The sequence below is a fragment of the Bufo gargarizans genome, chromosome 11, assembly GCF_014858855.1.
Source record: "Bufo gargarizans isolate SCDJY-AF-19 chromosome 11, ASM1485885v1, whole genome shotgun sequence".
Taxonomy (NCBI): domain Eukaryota; kingdom Metazoa; phylum Chordata; class Amphibia; order Anura; family Bufonidae; genus Bufo; species Bufo gargarizans.
In genome coordinates, this window is record NC_058090.1 from 80,809,520 (window position 1) to 80,837,140 (window position 27,621).

A 27,621-nucleotide genomic window follows, 5' to 3' on the forward strand; every position below is an offset into this window, starting at 1 on the left:
TTTTTTTATGCGTTTTTTCAATAAAAACTCAATTCTTAAATCTATGTCCTGTTTGTACTCGAGTATTCTCCAAATTTCCGACTACTGCATTAATGCGAGAATTGTACAGCAATTATATATTTTTTTAGAAAATGTATAAAATGTGGAGGAGACCGGAATGGTTGTTTATGTTGTAAAGTTGTTGTTATTCCAATTAATCTGATATTGATGATGTATTCTAAGGATAGGTCATCAATGAGGAAAACCTGGACAACCTCTTTAAGTAGTAGTTTTGCTATGTCAGGTGGGCAGGAGTTTGTAAAAATATGCTATAATAAATTGATATAAAAAAAATAGGCATAAAAATACATTTCATCCTTTTGCTTAGTAAGAATGAAGCATGCTACAAATGCCAAATTCAACTCTACTACATCACTGCTGCTATAGCAAAACTCCACAGCGCTTCACTACATTATAAAAAACTTTTAGGGTGAGTTAATTTAATCAAATTTGTAAACTGAAATGTGTGAAAATAACTGCTGTGCATTACATGATTACAGGTAAAGACGGATCGGTGAGGCTGACGGTGAAGAGGACCACTGTACAGGAAGACTGGAGATCCTCACTAATAATACATGGAGCAGAGCTCTCACTGACCAATGGGGCATGGATGAGGCTCAGGTTGTGTGCAGAGAATTACATTGTGGGGATGCAGTCGATTCATTTAATATCACAGCCCCAACAACAACCAATGGTCATGTGTATGTCAGTGGAAAGTGTCAAGGAAATGAGACCCAACTGATGGATTGTCCTGATAGTGGATCATCTGATATAAAGACATGGACTGGCCAGGAAGAGGAGATAGAAGTCGTCTGCTCAGGTATAGTATTGTATATAATAGTTTACAAAACATGTATATTATGCATATTATAATTGTGAGCTTCTTCTAATGCAGACCGTAAACGCTTACGATTGATTAATGGTCCTGGCCGATGTGCTGGAAGAGTGGAGATTTATCATAATGGAAGATGGGGGACCATCTGTGATGACTTCTGGGATGAAGCAGATGCAGATGTGGTTTGTAAGCAGCTGGGTTGTGGTTCTGCTGTCAGAGCTACAAGAGAAGCCTATTATGGGAGAGGAACTGGGGACATCTGGCTGGATGATGTAGAATGTGAAGGAAATGAAACACACATCTGGAAATGTCCTTCTCGGCGGTTTGGTATCCATTACTGTAGTCATGATAAAGATGCCGGTGTACTATGCTCAGGTAAGAATTTCACAGCTGTTGCATAGTTTAGATTATTGTCTATTTCAAAATATTTATACAGTACATACCTTATTAACCCCCTCTGCTCAAGCTTTAAGTAAAGATCCTAACAGTTCAGCCCGAGCAGAGCTGAGGTATCAGGGTGAGAGGGGACGGCTGCTTTAACCCTTTGCATCTCAGGCTCTGTAAAAGCTAGAGATACGGGTCTGGTCTTGTTTGAAAGCTGCTTTTACTTCGACCCAATTTCTAATGGCTTTATCTCCAGATGTAAAAGAGATATTGCTGTGATTCAAATTCACATTTGTAGCTGCTAGACAGCATGAGATATGAAGGGTTAAAGCACCCACCCTTTAGCTGGCTGTGATCTCAGCCAGCCTGGAGGAGGAGGGGGAGGAGGCAGTGGAGGAGCTGACAGTTTGCAGGAAGGAGAAAATAAGCATCCTCTTATAACCACAGGGGGAGGACAACAAATTTTTTCCAGGAAAGAAGTGGGAGACTCTCCCTTCACCACCAATTTAGGCCGTGACCCTGATATTTACCATTGTCTAGATCACGGTGTCAGAAACATCAAACGCTGGTAAACCACATACACAGGCATCAATAAAGTTTCCATTTAACACTGCTCGTCCTGTCCAGATTCTATCTTTATCACACAATTTGTGGATTGCTTCTCTAGCAATACCTGATACATGATGCAGTAATAGCAATAATCATTATCACCAGAGAGAAATCTAATACACTGTATTTGCCCTCATGTTGTCAAAAAAATAAAAATGTTGAGATCTTGGAATGCGGCAACACAAGTTGGTAAGGCTGATTAGTCAGCCTGCATTTGTGGGAGGGGCAGAGGCTCTTGATATACGAGCCACAGCCTCACTCAGGTGTGTTTTCAGGTGCACAGCTGCCGCTGGGTGTCATTAGCAGACTAGGTGGTAGGAGTCTTTCTTTGCTCTCTGCTACCGTAGCATGCACGCTCCATACTACGTAAGTAGGTTGGGCCGGGGCCGTCTCTCCTGGCCGGTCGGAACCGACTTCGCTAGCGAACGGGAGGCTTTGCCTCAGAATCTGCTACCTCAGGTTTGCTCATTGGGGCTAAATACTTCCATTTTCTTTTCAATTTTGTTTGTTGGTAATAGGAGTTAGTTCCTATAAATCTTACAAGTTTTAATTTGCTTCGTTCGTCTCGTATGAAAAGTTACTTCAGCTGGTTTGCTGTAAAGAAAGAGTTACCTGGGCTGCACGTGACGTCATGTTTGGAGATCAGACGCAGCGTTTATTGTTCAGGCCTCTTGCTGTAGCTGTTCCTTGCCATGTGTCTCCCCCCCCCCTCTACCACCATCTTTAGACTTCATGTATTTCACTTTTGTAAGTTGTGTACTGGGGTGGGCTCCCCAGGATACAGCAAAGTCACAGACAAGGTAAGCGACACTGACACCAGCTTTATATGCAAGAATATAAACTTTACTTTAGAAACAGTATTAACACAAGTACAAACAGTGTAAGTAATACCCCAGGCCCACAGTCACCGTCCCTGTCCGAGGGACAGGCCTAGCCCGTTGGCGTACACAGCAGAGCCTACAAGTCGTACTGTGTCGCTATAGAGGACACACCTAACCGGTGGCAGATGCAGCAGAGCCTGCAAATCAATTACTGCGCTGCAGTCCAGTACAGTGAGGCCTAACAAAGCTATAACCCTATCTAACTAGCTAATACAAGGCCTAGGCTAGTCTCTGTTACTTTAGGCGCCAAACAGTAAAGTACAATTGGTAATCAGGTGTACTGACCTGCGTCCGTTCTGGGCCCTAGGATGCCGCTTACCCGGGATGGCCACCAAGCTCTCAGCAACCGTGCGGACTTGCTTGATGCTAAGGTTTTCTGTCTATACACGGGAACTGGTCTTCCTGGGACAACCTCTCTTTCAAAGAGCTGGATCCAGACAGGGGACAGCAGATACTCTCCTTCCTTTGAGTGTCCATTCACTGCCGGACATCTGCAAGCCAAGATGAATCGGATTCAGTCCCTCACAGCACAATCCTTCCACCATGTCAGATCATCACTTCCTGGTTCTCCCAGAAGCTTGCTGACTGTGCTGCAAAACAGTGGCCTCTAGTGCCCGGAATGCCAAATTACAGCTACAATACAATATAAACATAAATATACAGGCAGAGCTTATTCACAATCTCACACTTTGCTGTTATCCTGAGCGGCATTTACACTTTCGGCTTTTATTTCATGTCCTATGCTTCCGCATGTCCTTACTGTCCTGCACTTTTCTACTCTTGGTTCGTATTCACTCAGATTGGTCTCACATTCAAGCTGGCTGTTACATCTCATTCCGTCCCCAGCCGACAGCCGGATCCGTATTACATGCCTGTTATTACATGTTGTATACTTGGCTTACAACCATAGCTGCTACTGTTACTCCGTTTTCATGCTCTGGACGCACCACCCTGGTGTTCCCACCTTGCTCCACTCACAACCAGAGCTGCGTTTATACCAAATTTCATGCTCTGCTTATACCCAAAGTTGTGTTCACACTTCTACTGCTACACCAGGTCGTATACCAACTCACCAAAGCCGCTTTCCATGTCTGCTGTCACAACAAGTTAATATTCCGTTCACATCCAAAGCTGCGTCCGCTTGTCTGCTTTTCACATCTTGTCCTATACTCCTTTCACTACTAGAGCTGTGTCCACATGTCTGCTTTCGCATTACATCAATACTCTGCTCACTTTCAGTTTGCATTTATACGTCTGCTTTATACTGTGCTTTTCATGCGCTACCCATGCTCAGAGCTGCGCCTATACCATGTTTTTTAGGTACCACTCACATCCAAAGCTGCATTCACCCATTTGTTGTTACATCATGTGTTGTACTCTGCTCCCACTCAAAGCTGCATTCTCCTGTTTATTGCTACATCATGGTTTTGCTCAATCTCACTGGGGCAGTCTGAACCCACCGCTCTGGTACCTCTCTCCTGACAAACATAACTGCGTTCTTTTCAGGCTTGTTTTCTCTTCCTCGGTGGTCTGTTACATTCCATAGACCTATTTTTTGTTTAATCCTGGTTCGTAAACACTCAGACTGGTCTCCTTTTACTTCTGGTTCGTATTCACTCAGATTGGTCTCCTGCCCCAGTTCACCAAACAGCTCCTCAGCGGTCAGTAGGCCAGTAAGTGTCCTGCTAAGTTTTCACAAGCTGTTTGTTTGTTTGTCACGATAAGAGACTTCTCTTAGCGAACTTGCATAGCCCCAGGCATTTCATGCTTACGTTTATGGTTTGCGTTGGTTAATGTTTTATGTATGCACGTGCTTCGGATTACTAATGTCTATATTTTTAACGCCTGTAGCCAGTCATGTTCCTTAGGCCACCTTCTAGCCAATCCAATCATTCAAGTCGCTTCATATACCATCAGGTCCGGCTTACATTTTAATTAATTACTTATCGTCACCGCAACGTCATCCCTTTTGGCTTCGGGGGCCCTATGATTGATCCGGCCTAAAAAAAAAAATCATAAGAGGCTCGCACGAGTGGCTCTTCACTTATAGGACCTCACGACATTGTCATTCGTAGTTTGCACGGTCATCTGATACTTGTCCCGCCATAAGGGGCTCCCGCCATAAGAGGCTCGCTGGGGCGGCTCTTGGCTTAGAGGATTTCACAATTGTCATCGACATTGGTAGGTCATACGGCCATCTGATACTATTTTCCATGGCACACCTTTCAGAAGTTTTCTTTTGTTCATTTATATTTTACAGATTAGTACTTGCGGTTCATTTCAGCCTCATTTCATTAAGAAGCTTTACCCCATGTCTTTGTCTTTCTAGGTTATCGAGTCCCGGTTGCTTACTAAACCCCTCGGGTTAAGCCCCAATCTTTTCCCCAGCCGCCCTTAATTCTAAGGTTCGCAACCCGGCGGCTGCCCGGCCCCATAGGGCCCCTGGTGGTTGCTTCGGCCCCATGGCTCCAGGGGTCCGACCAATGGTGGTCTGTCTACCTGTGCAGCTATGCTTTTGAATGACTTATATCTTTACCTGCTTGCCACCTTATGTTATTAATTTTAGTTAATGTCCGTTACAATCTCCATTTTTCTGTCACGTTTCCCTTCGTCTTTTCAGGTCATGCAGTTGAACTCATATTGGGGTCACCTTCCACGTCGTTCAGGTCTCGTTCCTAACTATATTTTGCCTTGCATGTTATTCAGGCCACGTAGTTTATCTTGGGTATCGCCTGCCACATCGGTCAGGCTCATGGTTTAATTTCACCTGCACCTTATTCAGGTCACTTTTTATAGTTATAATTCAAAAAATATATAAAAACTCTGCCCCATGGCTTCGGTGGCCCGACGACTGCTTCGGCCCCATGGCTTCGGTGGCCCGACGACTGCTTCGGCCCCATGGCTTCGGTGGCCCGACGACTGCTTCGGCCCCATGGCTTCGGTGGCCCGACAACTGCTTCGGCCCCATGGCTTTGGTGGCCCGACGACTGCTTCGGCCCCATGGCTTTGGGGGCCCGACGACTGCTTCGGCCCCATGGCTTTGGGGGCCCGACGACTGCTTCGGCCCCATGGCTTTGGGGGCCCGACGACTGCTTCGGCCCCATGGCTTTGGGGGCCCGACGACTGCTTCGGCCCCATGGCTTTGGGGGCCCGATGACTGCTTCGGCCCCATGGCTTCGGGGGCCCGACGACTGTTTTTAGTCCTGCTGGGCTGATTGCCTGGTTGGTTGTCCATCTGTGCATCTAGGCTGATTTGGCCCCTATGTATCGCATTTATACCTGCTTCCATCATTTCCTAATAATCCATGTTGATCGCTCACTTTATGTTTTGACCGCAAACTGGTCCGGTTCACCCTACAGCATCATTGTCATGTCTTACGCAGATATTTTGTCTTTCTTTATTTGTTCATGCTTTCGTTCAGGTTCTGCCAGAGGAAGAACAAGTAGGGCAATTCCCTCTAGCATTTCAGTCTCTGATCGTAGGCGATCATATCTTGTCAACTGGGTCCCCGCGCAAAGTCTTTGCCTTTTTACCACGACCAGGAATTCATTTTTGCCAGTAGCTTCATTGCATTGCATTCCCTCACTCATGGGAGGGCATAGACAGAATTTTGTATATTATGGCTTCATAGCTTCTTGCCGCACTAACCTCCGACTCCCTACAACCACGTTGAATCGGATTTTGGACAAGGTCCAGCATTTCCTCATGGTAGAAGATTCGGATAGTAGGTCGGTCTTCACGTCTCAAGCGTAAAAACAATTCTCAGGGGCGCACAGTAGAACAATGCGCGGATAGCTGTTGTCTGGGGAACTATTCAAGGATTCTCTTCCAATCTACATGGTTCTTTTTGGCCCTCATTCCTGCATAGTCTAGGCAGGCAGGTTTCGGCCCCACGATCTCCTGAAGCTAGGGCATTGCCAGTACTCGCACTAGAACCAAACTATACAAGTTTCAGTTGGTTTTATGATCCATTTCACAACGTATTCCCGGTCCTCCATTCTGCTTTGGGGCAGTATCTGCAATATTGAGCATCATGTCTCTGGCCTTGTCATCCACAATATGGGTTGTAGGTATCCTACTGGTCTTGCCTCATATACCCCGAATTTTCGCTCTAGATCCCGGACGCCTTGCAGTTGGCTTGGGGATTAGTTTGCACATGCCATTCAAATTCCTTTTCTACCCTACTTGGCTTGGTTTTTTTGCCCACTTATAGGCCTACCCACGATCATGGCTTAGGGCACACAACAAGCCATTTAGTCAGGTCAGCTAAGACACGCCTAGCTGGGTTAGGTTGCTTCCGTTGTTTCTCTTCCTAGGGTTCTTCGGATATCTCTTGGCCGTAGCCATGACCACAAATCAGATTATTATGTAATAAAAACAATATACATTTACCATCATAGTTGTACTGAGCCACAGAATAAAGTTGTATTTGTTATAACACACAGTTAACACCGTAACATTAAATCACACAAAATATGTTAATCTTCATTTTTTTTCCCTTCAACCATAAAAATAAAAAATTTACGTTATTTAACACCATATATACACCAAAATGGTTCCAAAAAAATGACAACTCATCTAGCAATATTCAAGGTCTCATACAGTTAATATACAAACTACAGATTGGCGTGGTATTAAAAAGCAGGAAGTGCTCAACCCCATATGCAGTGGTGCATCTATACAGGGGGGCAGTTGTGGTCCTCTGCAGTTGTGGTCCTCTGCTAATGGCAATCCCCAGCAAAAATGCATACAATGGAGGATGCTTTTAGCGAACCACAAGTACCACAATGGACATCCTACACAGGATAGTAAATGTTTGGATGTGATGAACAGTAAAGATAATATAACAAAGACAGGTGCACTCTGCGGTCTTACTAACCCTCATACTGGTGTAAAATTGAGAGATTAGCCACCATATCCTGCTTGGAGGACATGTCTGAGCCTGAGCACTGCGCCAAGGTTTCTCAAGTAGCTTGGGACCTAACGCTAAACCTACCTGTGCCGTATGGGCAATACCAGGAGCCAGTGGACGAATTACTTTATGCAAATGTTTGTAATGCGCAATTCTCGACTTCGCAAATATATGGCGAGTATTCGCCCAAATATTTGTGAAATATCACAAATTTGAATATTGCCCCTGCTGCTCATCACTGCTTGTCAAGCAATTTAAGCAGGGAGGAATCATGACTTCAGATGGGGAAAAAAATTACAAATATTCTAAAAAACAAATATATAGCACTATATCAAATACATATAGTGCTATACATTCCTTTTTGACCCACGCCTGTATTGATCGCATAATATTCGCATATTTTGCTATCATTAAATTGCCGATTTTTCAAGTAAAAATCTAATTACGAATATTCGAAAAACGATTATATAGCACTATATTCAAAATATTTGCAAATTCTCGAAGTTCCGAAATTCACGATAAATATTATAATAATTCAAATATTCGCGCTCAACACTACTGCTGATTGGCTAAATACATAGCATTATGGGTCATATCATGTTCCCGGGTGTCTTACTTTCACTTTGTAACACATGTAGATGCCATTTTAGAAAAAAAAAAGATTTGTTACCACGAAGCGGAAGTAAATTTGGATTAGTTGCAAATCAAAGTTTTCCTAAACTTCGGACCAAATTCTGCTGCAAATGCTTCGCTTTGCTCAACAATACTAGATGCAATAGGGCACATTTCTTCCTTGCTTCTGGTAGGCAACAAATGTTGATCATCCTTATATCCCATTCAGTCGAACGTATGACCTCCGTGCTCGTGTTGCCGACCACAAACAGCGGATCTACAATACACGGGTTCCAGCTGTGATGTCAATGGGTACATGATCCACAACCTATGGTAAAAGATAGTACATGTCCTATCTTTTGCAGAGTGGAGGCATGGACCCGGAGGCCACGGAAACACTGGAAAGCCCTTCCGTGGGCTTCTGGTTCCATGCCTCTGCACTGCAAAAGGTAGGACATGGATGCCAAATACGTTTGTGTGCATGAGCCCATAGAGTGAATGTCTAGTACCCAAAAAGAGCAACCCGATGCACCAATTGGTGCCAGATTCATCACACAGTGTAATACGCACAATAACACGATAATAGCTATTCTAAAAAATATTGGCATATCTTATAGTGTGATCCATATCTAAAAATATTTTATCCAGGAACACCATATTCTTTATACCACCTAAGAATACTAAGTATCTCATTGTAGTTCCATTGACCATATAAATACTAAGCTTCTGCCCTAGTGTCAAATTACTGCAACTTACTATCTTAGGCTACTTTCACACTGCTGTTTCAGGGTCCGCCTGTGAGATCCGTTTCAAGGCTCTCACAAACGGCCCAAAACGGATCAGTTCAGCCCCAATGCATTCTGAGTGAATAAGGATCCGTTCAGAATGCATCAGTTTGCCTCTGTTCAGCCTCCATTCTGCTCTGGAGGCGGACACCAAAACGGTGCTTGCAGCGTTTTGATGTCCGTCTGACGAAACTGAGCCAAACGGATTCGTCCTGGCTTGCAATGTAAGTCAATGGTGACGGATCCGTTTTTACTGACACAATATGGTGCAATTGAAAACAGATCCGCCTCCCATTGACTTTCAATGTAAGTCAAAACGGATCCGTTTGCATTATCATGAACAAAAAAAATGCGTTTGCATTATAGGTGCGGATCCATCTGTGCAGATACCAGACAGATCCGGACCTAAGCGCAGGTGTGAAAGTAGCCTTACAATGTTATAACTCTTATTCTGTAACTATATGCCAGCCATTTAACTTATTGTTTATATACCTTTACAACAACTTTGCCCGACTGCACTTTTTATAACAATATTTTTTTTACCTTGCATTAATGCTCTTTTAACCTTTTTTTTTGTTTAATATTGTGAACCTTTTTCTATATTACCTGCAATTCGCATGGAATATTTTTTTAACATGCATGCTCATTTTCCTCTTCCCTTCTCCTCCCATTCCATTATCTTCTCCCCCCTCCCCATTCTCTCCCCACCTATTGATATCGCACACCAATTCTGTGACTTTTAAAACCGCTAATATTTTACCCTTCTGTAGCAAGTGCCTGAGGAAGAGGGACGTTCGCCCTTGAAACATATTGCCAAATAAATACATTCATTATACCATACTTACTACAGATAAGCAAAGTTCTTTAAAATTTGATTTGTCTGCTTCGCCAAATTTTACAAAACAATTAGCTTCTTGACGAATTACTTTGTCACAAAGCGTATTATCTTGTAGGTAGAGGGTGCAATGACAGGGAACAGCAATTGCACCACTCCCCATCATTGAAACCTTCAGATGCCGCATTCATCACTGATCGCAGCATCTGAGATCAAAATTAAAGCATTTTAGGAGTTGCTCAAAATAAAAATGAAATTCTACTTACCTCATCTATTTGAGTGTGCAGAGGCTGCCACGGCCATATTGCTTGAAGATCACGGCAGCCAGGATGGTGACATCATACTTCACTGCACACAAGATTTCAAAGGGGATCATCAAGCAAGATGGCCTTGGAGGCCTCTTTGCGCTCAAATGGATGAGCTAAGTATGATTTTTATTTATTTTTTTACCGCCATTTCACCGAAAATCGATTTGTTACCACGAAGCATAATGAAATTCAACATCGTGGCAAATTTGAAATTTTTCTGAAATTCAGATCAAAGTCCACTTCATAAACTTTGATTTGCTCAACAATAATACTTACCTACCTGGGGAGTCTTCTTCTGGTCACTCCAGTATTCTGACAGAGTCTCTATCTAAACCCTAATTCCTAAATACAGAACACTAGGGGCACTGACTGCTATCCTTATATACGTTTTTTAGGTGAACTAGAATCTTTTATTGGAGGCGGTAAAGGGGAGAAACACAGCCCCAACAGATACAATGACAAAGCAGTTTTTTTCCAGACAAAAACAAGTCTTCAGACATAATAACATAGCAAACCAGACGTCCAACAAGTCAGTCTGTCTGGTTTTAGTAGTAAAAAACAAGTCTGTCTTTTTCTCCACAAAACATAATCTTTGTTAACCCTTATGGTAACTGCGGAAAATTATTAGCTAGAAAGTCCCAAAAGTCTCTGAGCATTCATTAACCCTTTCCATAGGACCATGCAAATATAGTGGAAACAAACGCAATATATTTTCCAACAAACACATAAAATGCAGTTACACAGTATTAAACAGTGTAAATCAGTGCAAGTTAATCCTTTAAATTGAAACAAAGTAAAGAGTTGATGGCAAGCTATATATGTGATTGCTGGATTTTAAGGATAAGGTACATAAGCAATCTGATGATTTACTCTTTCTACCCCAGAGGTTTTTTTTTTTTTGCATTTTTGTTTTGCACTCCCTGCCACCATTTAATATTGCATATGATGTACTGGGAAGCGGAAAAAAAATGCAAATGGGGTGAAATTGCAAAAAAAAAGCAATTCTGACACAGTTTTACAAGTTTTTTTATTTACGACGTTCGATGTACGATAAAACTGACCAGTTACTTTCATTCTACAGGTCGGTATGAATCCGGAGATTCCTTATATGTATAGGTTTTCTTGCGTTTTCAGTTAGTGATAAAATAATAAAAAAGTGGGGGATTTTTTATTTTTTTTTAACCCTATAACTTTTTCTAATTATGTGTATGGAGCTGTATGGGGGCTCATATTTTGCTGGCAATCTGAACTTTTCTTCGATACCATTCTAGGGTGGGTATGACTTTTTGATCACTTTTTATGTAATTACATTTGTATAAAATAAAGTTGTGCTCGGATCGACTATCAGAATGACCGTAACCTAGCATAGCAGTAGAGTTGTGGTGGAACTGCTGTAAAGGGTAGCCTAAAGGGGCCAAAAATACAAGACACAGTAGGGTGAAGCAAAGAACTGTATTGACACATATCACAGCATCAAGTTCTGGAAAGCTAATGACATCTTGTTTAGGGTTGGGGATGTAGCGAGTGTAACACAGTGATTTCCAACGCCCCAGTCTCTTTATGATGTGACCCGGTACATTGTTTTAAGAACGTGAACGTGATGCGAACGTAGCTGACAGGGGGGAGGGCACAGCAGTGCTTAATATACGATGTGCGGGAGCCTCCCCTCCCACTAATACGGCAACGCGTTGCCTACACCTGTGCTCAGATCGACTATCAGAATGACGGTAACCTAAACATGCAGTAGAGTAGTGGCGGAACTGCTGTAAAGGGTAGCCTAATGGGGCCAAAAAGACTCAGTAGTAGAGAAAACAGGGAACTGTATCACAATAACATCATGACAGCAAATTCTGAAAGCCAAAGACATGTCTCGTTTAGGGTAGGGTATGTAACGAGTGAACCATGGCGATTTCCAATGACCCGGTACTAAATAATATGAACAGGTACATTGTACTTGATGCTGCTGAGGCGGCTCCTATCCTGGATGAGTGGCCGGTTATTCTTAACGGATCGATATCTAATTAAGGCAATAAGACACGTATGTGCTTAAGGGATATATGAATGCTTGGGGGCCCGAGTTGTATGCTAATAGGTGGAGCGCATTTGATGAATTCCGACCGTACGTTAAAGACTGCCACTGGACACCACTTGTTACCCGTAAGGAAGAACTACAACTTAGCGGTTTTGCCTGATCGTGTGGTTTTGTATGATCAAGTGTAGGACATGGAGGAACCTAGTAATTTAGTTGTTGTTTTAGCACGGAGGTACTGCTAGTGATGGGGCACGTGAATTTCCCAGGTCACAGGAACCCCTGGAAACATAAATACAGGGTTGTTTGATCAAAGCGCAAGCCTTTAACTAAAGGGGTTTGCACTTAACATAATCAACATGGATATCACCATTTCACCTGAGGATGGTTTCCTGGAACTCTTACTCACGGTTGACGCATTAAGTATTCCTTACAGGATTGCCCTAATAGGGTGTGCTAAGAATGAAGATGACTTGTCTGGATAGGAAATGCCAATAGTATTGTATCCCGGCTAAATATAACTTGATCGTTCCGTGGGAATGTTTAAGATTTGCCGTATTCTTGGATAATGACTTCTGCCTTATTACTGTACCTCCTACGGGAAGATGGACCGATACCCAGGACTTTGGCTGGACACCAACCCTCAGCCCAAGCCTGTAGATGAAATAAGCATGCCTGGGAAAAGATGTCCGCCAAGGCAGGCTTGGGATGACTGCTTATAGGGAAAACAATAAAGACCCGACAACCTAGAAAATAAAAGTCAGAAAACAATAACGTGAGAGAGACTCTAATGGCGCAAGCCACGCGTGCGAGTCACCACAAGATAATTGTATTGCAAGCCACAGATGACAGAGCCATGCGAGTGGGTCTGAAGACAGAAAAGACAGGGAACCTACTGGTTGTGGGACCACGCAGCCGGCCTCGACTGGCGGAGTTATGTGTGTAAAATTTAAATGGGGAAGCGATACGTGAGAGACTCTAATAGCGGAGCCATATGTGTAAAATTAACACGGAGAAGCCATGCGTGAGAGACTCTAATGGCGGAGCCACACGTGAGAGACTCTAATGGCGGAGCCATATGTGTAAAATTAACACTGAGAAGCCATGCGTGAGAGACTCTAATGGCGGAGCCATATGTGTAAAATTAACACGGAGAAGCCATGCGTGAGAGGCTCTAATGGCGGAGCCATGCGTGAGAGACTCTAATGGCGGAGTCATGTGTGTAAAACTAGAACGGAGAAGCCATGCGTGAGAGGCTCTAATGGCAGGGCCGTGTGTGAGAGATTCTACTGGCGAAGTCATATTTGTGACACTAAACGGAGAAGCCATGCGTGAGACTTATGGCGGAGTCATATGTGTAAAACTAACACAGCAATGTAATGCGTGAGAGACTCTAATGGCGGAGTTATATGTGTAACACTAAGGCTACTTTCACACTAGCGTTCGGCTGTCCGCTTGTGAGCTCCATTTGATGGGGCTCACAAGCGGACCCGAACGCTTGCGTCCAGCCCCAATGCATTCTGAGTGGACGCGGATCCACTCAGAATGCATGAGTCTGGCGGCGTTCAGCCTCCGCTCCGCTCAGCAGGCGGACACCTGAACGCTGCTTGCAGCGTTCGGGTGTCCGCCTGGCCGTGCGGAGGTGTGCGGATCCGTCCAGACTTACAATGTAAGTCAATGGGGACGGATCCGTTTGAAGATGACACAATATGGCTCAATCTTCAAGCGGATCCGTCCCCCATTGACTTTCAATGTAAAAGTCTGGACGGATCCGTTCAGGCTAATTTCACACTTAGACATTTTTTGACAATATAATGCAGACGGATCAGTTCTGAACGGAGCCACCGTCTGCATTAATATGAGCGGATCTGTTCAGAACGGATCCGCTCGAACGCTAGTGTGAAAGTAGCCTAAAACGGAGAAGCCATGCGTGAGAGGCTCTAATGGCGGAGTCATATGTGTAAAACTAGAACGGAGAAGCCATGCGTGAGAGATTCTACTGGCGAAGTCATATGTGTGACACTAATGGAGATGCCATGCGTGAGACTAATGGCGGAGTTATATGTGTAACACTAAAATGGAGAAGCCATGCGTGAGAGACTCTAAAAGTGGAGTCAAATGTGTAAAACTAGAACGGAGAAGCCATGCATGAGAGGCTCTAATGGCGAAGTCATATGTGTAAAACTAAATGGAGTAGCCATGCGTGAGACTAATGGCGGAGTCATGTGTGTAACTGAAACGGCGAAGTAATGCGTGAGAAACTCTAATGGCGGAGTTATGTGTGTGAAACTAAAACGGCGAAGTAACGCGAGAGAGACTCTAATGGCGAAGTTATATGTGAAACACTAAAACAGAGAAAGCCATGCGTGAGAGACTCTAATGGCGGAGCCATGCGTGAGAGACTCAAATAGCGGAGTCATATGTATACAACTGAAACTAAGAAGCCATGCGTGAGAGACTAATGGTGGAGTCATATGTGCGTACTAAACCGGAGAAGCCACGCATGGGAGACCAATGGCGGAGTTCTGTGTGTAAAACTAAAACGGAGAAGCCATGCGTGGGCGACTAATGGCCGATTATTTATTTATTTATTATTTTTTTTTTACACTTATGCGGCACCAATAGGAATCGCATAACCATGACCATCTCCGACAATGAACTTGAGACACTAACCAGCCTACAACCATATAGTACCCCTAATGGACAACACGAAGAACGGTCACCGGGCCCCCGAAGCCAAGGGACTGAACTGGATGACCTCACGGTGATGATAAGTAGTTGAACATGAGCCAGACCTGATGGAAAAAATGCATGGACAGTAGTGATCCGAACCACGTGCACAACCGAAACATTAATCAACCGCGAACCGTGAAATTGAACTGATGGGAGAAAACAAGAGCCAGAGGCATTGCAGCTCGCTAAGAGAAGACCCTTGTCGTGACAAACGAATGACCAACTTGTGAACATAGTAGGAACACACTCTTATAGGCCTAGAAATGAAAAGAAATGCAATTTTAGTGGAAGCAGGGTATAACGCATGATGTAAGAACAAGTGGGTAAATGCAGCAGTGGATGTGAGTGGTGCCTAAAACATGGTATGGGCACAACTCTGAGTATGAGCACGAAGAGCATGGTATAAAGCAGCCGTATGAATGCAATCTGAAGTGAGCAGAATACTGAAGGAATGCGACCGCGGACGCATGAACGCAGCTCAGCAGTGAAAGGCGCAAGGAACAAGAATGTAAATGCAGACAACAGACGTGCTTTAAAGGTAACAATCCTAACCACCATCATTCGACCATAAGTGCCCAACCCCCTTGACCCCGGAGCGATATAAGTCACGGGCCGTGGAACCACGTCTGATCCTACCGTGAATGCCAGTCCTCGCCTGGCACCTTCTGCCATTGGCCAGGCGTTTTTTTTTTTTTTTTTTTGTTCCTCCTACCGGTCCTGACGGATGATTGTTCGTGGTTACTGTGACTGCGCAAAGATTTGTGAGAGTTTGATAGTATGACCGTCTAAACCCCTGAGACATCTGTTTTGGGATGAAAGACAGCAATGACCTTGACAGTACCATCTACCAAATGCACTTACACCACAGAATTTAGCAGAAGGGGATAAAGTAGTGAACATATGAACAGTACACCTGGACATTGCAACATCATGTGCGACCGGCGGACATGTACGTCATGAAATTAACGGTGATGACATTCAAGTGCTTGCGGCGGGGTTACCTGTGGAAAAATTATAATTTTTTTTTTTTTTTGGGGTGAACAGACCTGTGGAACATAAAACACCGGACATCTAGACAAAAATGTGAAACCCGTATGCTGCTCCAGAGCTAGGTGCACGGAACGAGCGGCAGAACAAATTACATCTGACCAGCATGGGTATACCTGTGTGTGGGTATTTGGTAAAAGAATGAGGGGCACTCCGTATAAGGGAACAGGAGACAGTGGTTCACAATAAAAATTTATTATACTACCACATATATTCACTGTATATAAAAACAATAAAATGAATGATATAGCAAATTAGATCAGGATCCTTATCAATAATAAAATGTCCAGAAAGTCCATAGGACAACACACATCCGGTGTTAAATCGCCACAGATGGTATGGGCAGACTATCGTATCAAGGAATCTTTTTCAAATATATCACTTGAGGATATCAAGCTTCCACAAAGTCCCATATACAACGTCCGATTACGGACAGATCAGGTCAGGCATAAAACACAAGAGTTCTCTTTTCTGATGAGACAGCCAGAATATCTTACCCTCTGTATGTCCGCACCACCGGTATGGGGACTCGAGGTAATGGCTGGATGATGTAAACGCAGCGTCCCACGTGGTACGAGTCTGACGTGACGTCTCACGTGACTCACCAACTTGGATCGGAATAGCGTATGCCTGTAGCGTCACCGGCTCTGTGTTAGAAGCTTGCTGTATAGATGACCCCGACCGAAGCTGTCGCTCAACGGTTCACTTATAGTGTTCAGGGGAGAAGGAAGGCTCACTGTCTTGACTTGCCCAAACGCGTTTCGAGGTATACACCTCTTCCTCAGTGGTGAAGACAGTGAGCTCTGAGCAGCTTTTTATATCCTCCCAGGAAACCAGCTCAGGTGGCGCTGCTTTGATTGTAACATCCAAACCACGGTATCGGAACCTGATCAGATTCCATATTGGATCCTGCTTATTTCATAATATAAACATCAAATATCGCAACATCCTATCGTCTGTATCAAACCAGAGGATAGCAAGATGGTAACATCACATAATCAATTCAATATTTGACATGTGCAATATCCAATAGAAAATCACAGCTGTATAGAGGATATTTCCATGGACTAACTCATCACATTGACATAATCATATTTCATTCCAATAAAATGACATAACACTAAACAAAATAATAAAATTCTGGCCTGATGGCATTATTAATGACGCTACCATATCCTTTTCAAATAAAACGCACCAAAAACGCATATGCGTCTTCAGAGCGTTTTTGATGCGTTTTTTATAAAAAATCAAATAAAACTTAAAATGATATTAAAATACCTAAACGCAATAAAATAGGCTGCGTGCAACATATATGAAGCATCATACAGTTAATTTTTTTCTCAAAGATGGAGACCTGGGGAAACTCCCCTCAAAAAGACATAATATCTATACCAGAAGAGGGGATAAAAATATATTTTCATATACTCTGGTATAGATATTATGTCTTTTTGAGGGGAGTTTCCCCAGGTCTCCATCTTTGAGAAAAAAATTAACTGTATGATGCTTCATATATGTTGCACGCAGCCTATTTTATTGCGTTTAGGTATTTTAATATCATTTTAAGTTTTATTTGATTTTTTATAAAAAACGCATCAAAAACGCTCTGAAGACGCATATGCGTTTTTGGTGCGTTTTATTTGAAAAGGATATGGTAGCGTCATTAATAATGCCATCAGGCCAGAATTTTATTATTTTGTTAGTGTTATGTCATTTTATTGGAATGAAATATGATTATGTCAATGTGATGAGTTAGTCCATGGAAATATCCTCTATACAGCTGTGATTTTCTATTGGATATTGCACATGTCAAATATTGAATTGATTATGTGATGTTACCATCTTGCTATCCTCTGGTTTGATACAGACGATAGGATGTTGCGATATTTGATGTTTATATTATGAAATAAGCAGGATCCAATATGGAATCTGATCAGGTTCCGATACCGTGGTTTGGATGTTACAATCAAAGCAGCGCCACCTGAGCTGGTTTCCTGGGAGGATATAAAAAGCTGCTCAGAGCTCACTGTCTTCACCACTGAGGAAGAGGTGTATACCTCGAAACGCGTTTGGGCAAGTCAAGACAGTGAGCCTTCCTTCTCCCCTGAACACTATAAGTGAACCGTTGAGCGACAGCTTCGGTCGGGGTCATCTATACAGCAAGCTTCTAACACAGAGCCGGTGACGCTACAGGCATACGCTATTCCGATCCAAGTTGGTGAGTCACGTGAGACGTCACGTCAGACTCGTACCACGTGGGACGCTGCGTTTACATCATCCAGCCATTACCTCGAGTCCCCATACCGGTGGTGCGGACATACAGAGGGTAAGATATTCTGGCTGTCTCATCAGAAAAGAGAACTCTTGTGTTTTATGCCTGACCTGATCTGTCCGTAATCGGACGTTGTATATGGGACTTTGTGGAAGCTTGATATCCTCAAGTGATATATTTGAAAAAGATTCCTTGATACGATAGTCTGCCCATACCATCTGTGGCGATTTAACACCGGATGTGTGTTGTCCTATGGACTTTCTGGACATTTTATTATTGATAAGGATCCTGATCTAATTTGCTATATCATTCATTTTATTGTTTTTATATACAGTGAATATATGTGGTAGTATAATAAATTTTTATTGTGAACCACTGTCTCCTGTTCCCTTATACGGAGTGCCCCTCATTCTTTTACCATATACTCTTTTCCTGTGCGGTCTGGGTGGACCGAGAGGTGTGCACCCTGTCCATTCAGTATTGGGGTGAGCCGCTGATTTTTACATTTTTGATTACTGTGTGTGGGTATTGTTGGCACAGTGTCCTGTTTGGTGTATGGGCTCCTGTACTTATGCACGGGTTCCAGTTATGGAACTTCTGGCAGATTTAGTTACTGCATTCAGTCTCCTACTTTTCCTTGCAACTAGGCCATTTGAGACTCCTGTTCTTCCTTGTCTTGAAGTACAGGTCGTCTCTCCCCTGCTCCTATGAAAGGGATTATCAGGGCGACTCAGGGCCAAAGGTATCCTGGGTATGAGCCGTCCTACCATCCAGGTCCTCTCATACGGTGAGGAGTTAGGGTGAGGATTAGGGACGCTTTAGGAGGTGACCTGATCCCAGGATCCTGGCCTAGCTGCTTCCCCTTTATACCTAGAATTGTACGGTGGGGGGTTTCCCCCACTCCCCACCGTGACAGTATGTCCCACTAGGTTGCCCTCAAGGACTGGGCAGACAGAACACCCTGGACTGGAGCAGAGCTCCAGCACCAACGACGGCTGGAGTACCACTGACTCCAGCCAGGGAGCCACAGGTAATAAAACCCAAGTGACAACACCCAGCCAGAGAGTTAACCCTTCCAGCATCAGACAGAGGAGGAACCAGGAGAAGGGGAGCAAAGAACACACATGCAGACAACCACGCATTGCCCCTGGCAACCAGCATATATGGCAAAGGTATCACAGCGTACAACACAGAGGCCGTGACAGGAAGCGGCCGTGCTGCTGATGGTGCACACAGAGGCCATGGCCCTGGGCGCGGTGAAACTGTGCCTGCCCCCAGAGCACAAGAAACACACTCCTTTACGATACCTAGCTTCATGTCCCAGTTTGTAGGGTGGCACAGGACACCACTCTCGAAGTCAGACCAGTGCGACCAGGTGGTCGGTTGTGCTTCCAGTCGGTGAAGCACAACCCTGTCTTCCACAAAATCCAGTCTCAGTAGCCAAAAGTCTGGTCAGCAGAATCCTCACCCTGATCCTCCTTCCTCCCACCGTGGAGAGTCTTGCCAAACAAGTGATCCCACACTCGGATATTCCGAGGAGCTCTTTTCATCGCCATTTCTTGATTTGGGCCTCTTGCCAAGCCCGCTTGAAAAGGTGAGGTATGCCAGACCTTGCAGGGGAATTATGTGTGAGGTCACGGTGTGAGCAATAGGTGGGCCGAGGTAAATACAAATCTGGTTACTCATGGTTAGGTCGTCCCTGGGCAGGCTCGCATAAGTGAAAAGGAGAATGGCACAAGGATTCTCTAGGGCACGCTCTGGTGTAAGGGACACTGGCCAGATGTTGGTTTGAGGTGCCCTTGGTGGTCTGTATTAATGTGTCAGTGGCAAGGTCCCTTGTAATTGTGACGCCAGTACCTTTTGTATGGAGGTACAACCATTTACTAGAGTGTTAATAGAGGAATTGAGTCTGAGGCAAGCAGGGTGAAACTTCAAATGGCTCTTTACTGATGATGACCCTTGATTACAATACATTCATAGGCATTAAACAGTCTCTTGATACAATCCGACATTAAGCACAATCTCCCATGCATATGGGGAAAGGGAAATGCAAATCCTCAATGAAGTACAGGCTCTTGTAATACATAAGAAAACTTCTGCTCAGACTAGGCTGGTAATAATGAAAGTCTTACACTGGTAACAACTCCGGCCTGATTATAATCCTTGAATAAAAAGGTGCTTTTCTGAATCCTGAAACTTCTATTCCAATGTATTTCCTGACAGTTGGCCTGACTGTCCTCAGGATTTAAACTGGAGATGTAGATGTGGCAGGGTATAATGGACCAGACTGAGCTTTGGCTCTCGCCACTCAACCTACAGCCAGGCAAGGTTGTGTCTGATAATGGCCGTGACTTGGTGGCGGCTTTGGAGCTTGGCAAGCTCACACACATACCATGCCTAGCCCACATGTTCAACTTGGTGGTTCAGTGGTTTCTCAAATCCTACCCCAATTTGCCTAATCTACTGGTGAAGGTGAGCTGCATGTGTGCCCATTTCTTAAAGTCATCTAAAGCTGCCACCGGTCTGGCAGCGCTGCAGCAGTGCTTGCAATTGCCAGCTCACCGACTGTTGTGCGATGTGAGAATGCACTGGAACTCCACGTTCCACATGTTGGCCAGGCTTTGTGAGCAGCAGAGGGCAGTAGTGGAAAACCGGCTGTAACATGGTTGTCGCCTTTCCAGTCAGCTTCCACTCTTCACAAGCGAGGAGTGGGCATGGATGTCTGACCTCTGTAAGGTTTTAAGAAACTTTGAGGAATCAACAAAGATTGTAAGCTGCAATAACGCTATTATCAGCGTCACCATCCCACTACTGTGTCTACTCAAACGCTCGCTGCTCACAATTAAGGCCGGCGCTTTGCATGTGGAAGAGGTAGAAATGGGGGAGGAAATTATACAGGGTGAAAGCCAGACCACCCTCAGTTCGTCTTCTCAGCGCAAATTGGATGATGAGGAGGAGGAGGAGGAGAAGAAGAACAAGGAGCAAGAGACAGTTGCCTCCGCTACAGAGGGTAGTACCCACAGCAGGTTTATTCCATCTGTTCAGTGTGGATGGGCTAAAGAGGAGGAAGAGGATGAGGAGATTGAGAGTCATCCTCCTGATGAAGACAGCGAAGTCTTGTCATTTGGGACTCTGGCACACATGGCTGACTTTGTTATGCTGCCTTTCCCATGGCACTCGCGTTATACAAATTTTGGCCAACACCGATTACTGGTTGCTCACCCTTCTCGACCCCCGCTACAAAGAGAACTTCTCATCTCTCATTCCTGTGGTGTAGGAGGACTATCCAAATGGTGCAATACCAGAAGGTTCTTGTGGAAAAATTGCTCAAAAAATTTCCAGCTGACAACTCTGAGTACGTAGTACCTTGGGCAACCGAGGGGTGGAGACGAGGGGAACACACAGGAGTTCCAACACAGGCAGGGCAACACTCTCCAAGGCCTGGACAGTTTCATGACATCCCGCCAGCAACCTCACCCTGATGAGCGGCCTAGTGTCACAAGAAGAGAAAAGTTTTGGAAGATGGTGAAGGTGTACGTAGCAGACAGTGTCAGCGTCCTCAATGATCCCTCAGTGCCTTACAACTATTGGGTGTCCAAGCTGGACACGTGGCATGAACTGGCGCTCTACGCCTTGGAGGTGCTGGCCTGCCCTGCTGCCAGCATTTTGTCAGAGCGGGTATTTAGTGCTGCTGGGGGCATAATAACTGATAAACGCATCCGACTGTCAACTGAAAATGCTGACAGGTTGACTCTTCTCAAAGTGAACAAGGCCTGGATTGCCCCTGACTTTTTTACTCCACGAGAGGAAAGTAGCTGAACATAAAGGCACTTTAAATGTGGCTTTTATGGGTGTATTGAACACACTGTTTTAACTTGCACCCCTTCCACCACAAAAAGGGTATATGGTTCAATCTTCCTTTTCTCATCCTCCTCCATCATATCAACATGCTTATTAGGCTGCCCTCGCTACTAATGTTTTAGAGGGTCAGCTCAGCAGCAGACCCTCACTCCTAATGTTTTAGATGGTCAGATCAGTATCAGACCCTCACCACTAATGTTTTAGATGGTCAGATCAGCAGCAGACACAAGCCCCTAATTTTTTAGAGGGTCAGATCAGCAGCAGACACAAGCCCCTAATTTTTTAGAGGGTCAGATCAGCAGCAGTCCCTCGCCCCTAATGTTTTAGATTGTTATCTCAGCAGCAGACCCTCACCCCAAATCTTTTAGATGGTCAGATCAGCATCAGGCCCTTGCCCTTAATGTTTTAGAGGGTCAACTCAGCAGCAGACCATTACCCCTAATTTTTTAGATGGTTAGATCAGCAGTAGGCCTTCACCGTTAATGTTTTTGAGGGTCACCAGCAGGCCATCAATAATAAGTTTTCAAGGGTGTGTATGATGCCCTCCTTTATGTGTAATAAAGGGTGTATTGGAGTGCCGGTTCCTTGTAATTTTTAGCAGCCCTTTCACTTAGTGCATAGGCTTTATGAGTGTAGGTGTCCTACTACCTGAACAATTGTACCACAATGTGAATGAGGCCCTCCTTTGTGTGATATACAGGTTGTATCGGAGTGCCTCTTCCTTGTAATTTTTGGCAGCACTTAAGCTTTATATACAATATACTGGAAAGAATGTTTCCTAACAATTTTTCCTCTAAAATCTATTTTATCTTCGGTTTTGTGCATATTATTGTCAGTCTGTAAAAGTGTCGTACTACTCGGACAACATTATTTCCAGAGGCGACCTGGGAGTCCAAGATGCATCCAGACATCCTCCCCATGCTGTTCCCGAACCATTTCAGTGGTGTTTCCATAAATTTCTGACCTTTTTCCTGGTTTAATGCTTGGGTTCTCCCATTGACTTCCATTGTGATAGGGGGCTCAGTAGAGCACCTGAGCATCCCAAAGTGTTCTACTCGAGCACCCGAGCACTATGGTGCTCGATAAACACTAATCTTGATACTAGATCACATCTATCACTGCCGCACTATGTATGACTGATGTGTCATGTTTTATATTTAGGAACAAGTTTGCTCAACATGGAGCAGAAAAAGAAAAACAAATGCACACTGGCTCTATCTATAAAATTATTTATTAACAACAGACATAAAATGCTAGCTACATCTTTCAGTGGCGGGCCGCCACCTTCATGTTATATAATGACACTGAGTGGGGGAAGGGACAAGTGTTCATTGGGTTCATATTCATCATGTGTAATATGTAAAGAAGTCTGTACAGTAATGTCTTCAATGATTTCTTATCATCAGGTCACAGAGAATACAGACTAGCGGATGGTCCTACTTCTTGCTCTGGACATTTAGAAGCCCTCCATAGTGATACTTGGGGATCGGTTTGTGAGATTGACCAGGACCTTAGAGCGGCCAATGTACTTTGTAAAGAACTTGGATGTGGAGAAGCAGTGCCATCATTAGTCACCTATACAAGAAGACCTGGACCTATATGGACAGAACAAATCCATTGTGTTGGTAATGAGTCTAGACTGTTCAACTGTTTAAGAGAACCTGGGGTAGAAAGAAACTGCACCAAACCAAGTCCTCCCTCTATCCAGTGCAAAGGTAAGTAATACATGTAATGTTATGGTGGGATGGTAATCATGTTGTTTAATATTGTTTAAAGGAAATATAGAATCAGAAAATAATACTTTAATCAAGTTTTTAGTCAAAGTAGTATCTTTCAAAATACTTCAGTCTTCAGTTGACCATAAGAGCGACCTGCCAATTGACTACCAATTATTGTAGCTGTCATAGAGCACACACACCCTGCTACACTGTTTGTACAGACTCCATATCTGCAATATGTATGTACAACTTTTGCTCACTAGGCAGTTAGTCTTGGGGACCACTGTCATGGCATTTCTCAAGGAAAGTTATTAAAATTAATAGGCAAAAATAAGAAAGATATTGCAGAGGCGGCACCGCCCAAGCTTGGTCAATAAATATACCACCAAAACCTCAAACCGGAATAGGCGCACCTTTTCAGTCTCCACTACACAGCAGTGGTGCACAAGCCGATCAAGGAACAAGAGACCACTGTAGTAGAAGGTAAAGAAGGCGGTACTCACCCATTCAGTTCAGTAAAAGTAATCCTTTATTTCATCCAGGGTGCAATCAAGATATCAGTAGAGGTGACGGGGCGGAAAACATTCCGTCTACACATAGTGGTGATGGCCGTTTCGCGCAAGAACCCGCTTCCTCCGGCCAACATTAAAAAATTGGAGGATGAAGAAGGGGAATTTTTGTCTCTTGAGACTTAAATATTTCTCTCTTTCTTCGTATTCTGTCCCTTTTACTCAGTTCCTAGACTGCTGTCTTTGTTTTATATATTATCCACTTATTCTGTGTATTACATACACACCCTGCAGTCCTTCATACACCCCAGGAGTAACATACAACCCTCACAAATACTTACAGATGTAGCCAAGCTAAACTTGACTCTGATAACACATGTCACAGTGTTATCTTGTGACAAAAGCTATTGAAATATGTTGAAAACGTACTTAACTTTTTCTTGCCATTCTTTACTTAACGCATTAACCATCAAGTTTAGCTCGGCTGCATCTGTATACATAAAAATACTTTACTGATACGATAGAGGTGACAAAGCAATAGACATTACATGAAGATACAAATACAAGACATTACGTAGAGAATAGAGATGAGAGAATAGAAGTTGATGAAGTGGAATTAGTTACGAATTTCAGGAAAAATTTGATCCGAATTTCCTCACGCTTCGTGGTAACGAATCACATTTTTTCCTAAAATGGCTGCTGCACGTGTGAGGACATGGAGCAAAGAACTCTGGGAAGGCAAGATCACACATAATGCAATGCATGCAGCCAATCAGCAGCCAGCCCTGTGATGTCACAGCCCTATAAATACCCTCAGCCATCTTGGATTCAGCCATTTTCCAGTGTACTTAGTGCAGGGAGAGATGTCAGCAGGCGCTATGGACAGTGCTAGGAAAAATGTCATTGTGCAAAAAAATGATTTGCAAGTTCAGGGAAAGATTATTCAAGTTGTAGGGAAAGGATGGGGAGGAATCATCCACAGCATTTATGTTGACAGGGTTCAGTAGGGGTGGTTACAGCCCGGGGAATAGGAACAATCCTATTACACCTTGCTGCACTGACTGGGGATCCAAATTGCCATTATACAGCTCTGTAATTCCAGAAAACTAGTCTTGTTATTGGGGTGCAAGTGCTGTTTGATACAGCCATTAACAGGGTTTATTACAAGGAAATATTTCTACGTCTTATTTGCCTTTGTGCGGTGCAGTTATTTGTTCTAAAGCATTTTTGGGCTTGTATTAGTTGGGGAAAAAAGTGCTTATTAGCCGTTGTGTGGTTACGTGTGAAAATTATACCCCTTTTTGTCGTGTATTAGTGGCAAAGAAAAATATATTTGCCGTTCAGCGGTGCAGTTATATGTTCTAAAGCCCTTTTTGTTGTGTATTTGTGGCAAAATAAAAATATATTTGCTGTTCAGCGGTGCAGTTATATCAGAATCAGAATCAATTTATTTGGCCGATAAGTTTGCACTTACAAGGAATTTGACTTGGCAGTTGCTTGACAGACACAAACAAAAAAGGACAGACAGTATGGATAGTGCAGGGCAAGGACAGTATGTAAGTTTTAGTGGCAATAAACATGAAGAAGTATTTATTTTCAGTTCTATGCTGTAATGCTTTCAAGTCAAAGCAGCTTTAGCGTGGTTCTGCATTAAGCAAGGCAACTGCCTGAGGAAAAAAGCTGTTCCTGTGCCTGGAAGTTTTAGTAGCCACTGAACGGTGTCTCATTCCTGAAGGCATAGTCTGGAAGATGGAGTGTGCGGGGCGAGAGGGGTCTGAGGCAATCTTAGCCTCTCTCTTTCCACACCTGCAGTCTCACCTTTTCTAATACTGAGCAGGAACCGAACCATACAGTCATAGATGATGTCATGATGTATTCCATGATCGCGGTGTAGAACTGCACCATTAATTTTTGTGGTAGGCCAAACTTTTTCAGCTGCCGTAGGTGGTACATCCTCTGTTGCACTTTCTTGATGATAGTGACATTATTGTTGTTCCATTTTAGGTTGTTGGAAATTGTGGTCCCAAGAAACTTGAATGACTCTACTCGGGTTACTGTAGATCCATTTATGATTAGGGGTAGGTGCTGGGTGGAGATCTCCTAAAGTCTATTATCATGTCCATGGTCCTAAGAGCATTAAGTTCCAAGTTGTTGTTGCTGCACCAGGAGGAAAGCTGTCCCACTTCATGCCTATATGCAGACTCATTCCCATTTTGTTTGAGACCAACTACTGTTGTGTCATCAATAAACTTCAGAACCTTAACAGATGAGTTTGTGGAGATGCAGTCATTGGTGTACAGTAAGTAGAGCAGTGGGGTGCTCCAGTACTGACTGTCAAAGAGCTTGAGGTGTGTTTACCTGCTGTCTCCTGTTGGTTAAGAAATTGGTTATTTGCAGATTGATTCAGGTATGCGTAGGTGGGAGAGCTTGCTGTGTAGCAGTGATGGTATTATGGTATTAAATGCAGAGCTGAAATCCACAAATAAAATTCTGGCATAGGTTACCGGGGAGTCTAGATGTTCTAGTACAAAATGCTTACACATGTTTACAACATCATCTGCAGATCTATTAGACCTGTAGGCAAATTGCAGAGAGTCCAGCAGAGGATCTGTGATGAATCTGAGTGAGTCTGGGCCGGCTGCTTTCTTAATATTTTGTATTTTGAAAAGATTGTTTACATCTAATTGGCATAATGATAGTGGATGCCATTTTGGAGACAGGTCAGCAGATTGTGGCTGACATCCTGTGTTGTTTAGATGCTGAAGCACCGCAGGGGATGGAGACGTTGACTGGCTGGAGTGCTCGCTTTGCCTGTTGGAACTGAGATGCAAATAATGCGAATTGACTTGAAGAGGATGGCTATTCTTGGTTGTATCAAACCTACAGTAGAATGTGTTCAGATCATTTGCAATCTGCAGGTTATCTCACGATTGTGGGGCTTTCCTTCTGTAGTTGGTAATTTGATGTAGAGACTTCCATATTGTGGTAGACTCTATTGTGGAACATTTTTCTTCAAGTCTTTTTGAATAATCTTTTTTTTTGCGGCAGTGATATTCAGCGCAGCAGGGGGTTTGTGACCGATAAGCGCACTCGCCTAGCTCACAACAGTGTGGACTACCTCACATTTCTAAAAATGAATGAGGCATGGATCTCGGAGGAGTTCAACACCTGCAATGACCATTTTTAATAGAATTTCCTCATGCCAGCCCACAAATATCCGACACCACCCAGAACAAATATTGTTCCCTGTCTTA

At 43.8% G+C, this 27,621-nt stretch overlaps 1 protein-coding gene across 1 annotated transcript in view; it reads left to right on the forward strand.

The window, feature by feature from the left end:
* The first annotated feature begins 589 nt into the window (after positions 1 to 589).
* Positions 590 to 27,621, forward strand: part of LOC122921352 (scavenger receptor cysteine-rich type 1 protein M130-like) — a 132,946-nt gene continuing 105,914 nt past the window's right edge. Inside the window, exons 1-3 of the mRNA XM_044271329.1 lie at positions 590 to 859; positions 935 to 1,249; positions 23,547 to 23,855. Of these exons, the coding sequence (XP_044127264.1) occupies positions 646 to 859; positions 935 to 1,249; positions 23,547 to 23,855 (838 nt within the window). The 5' untranslated portion in view covers positions 590 to 645. The remainder of the gene's footprint in view (positions 860 to 934; positions 1,250 to 23,546; positions 23,856 to 27,621) is intronic.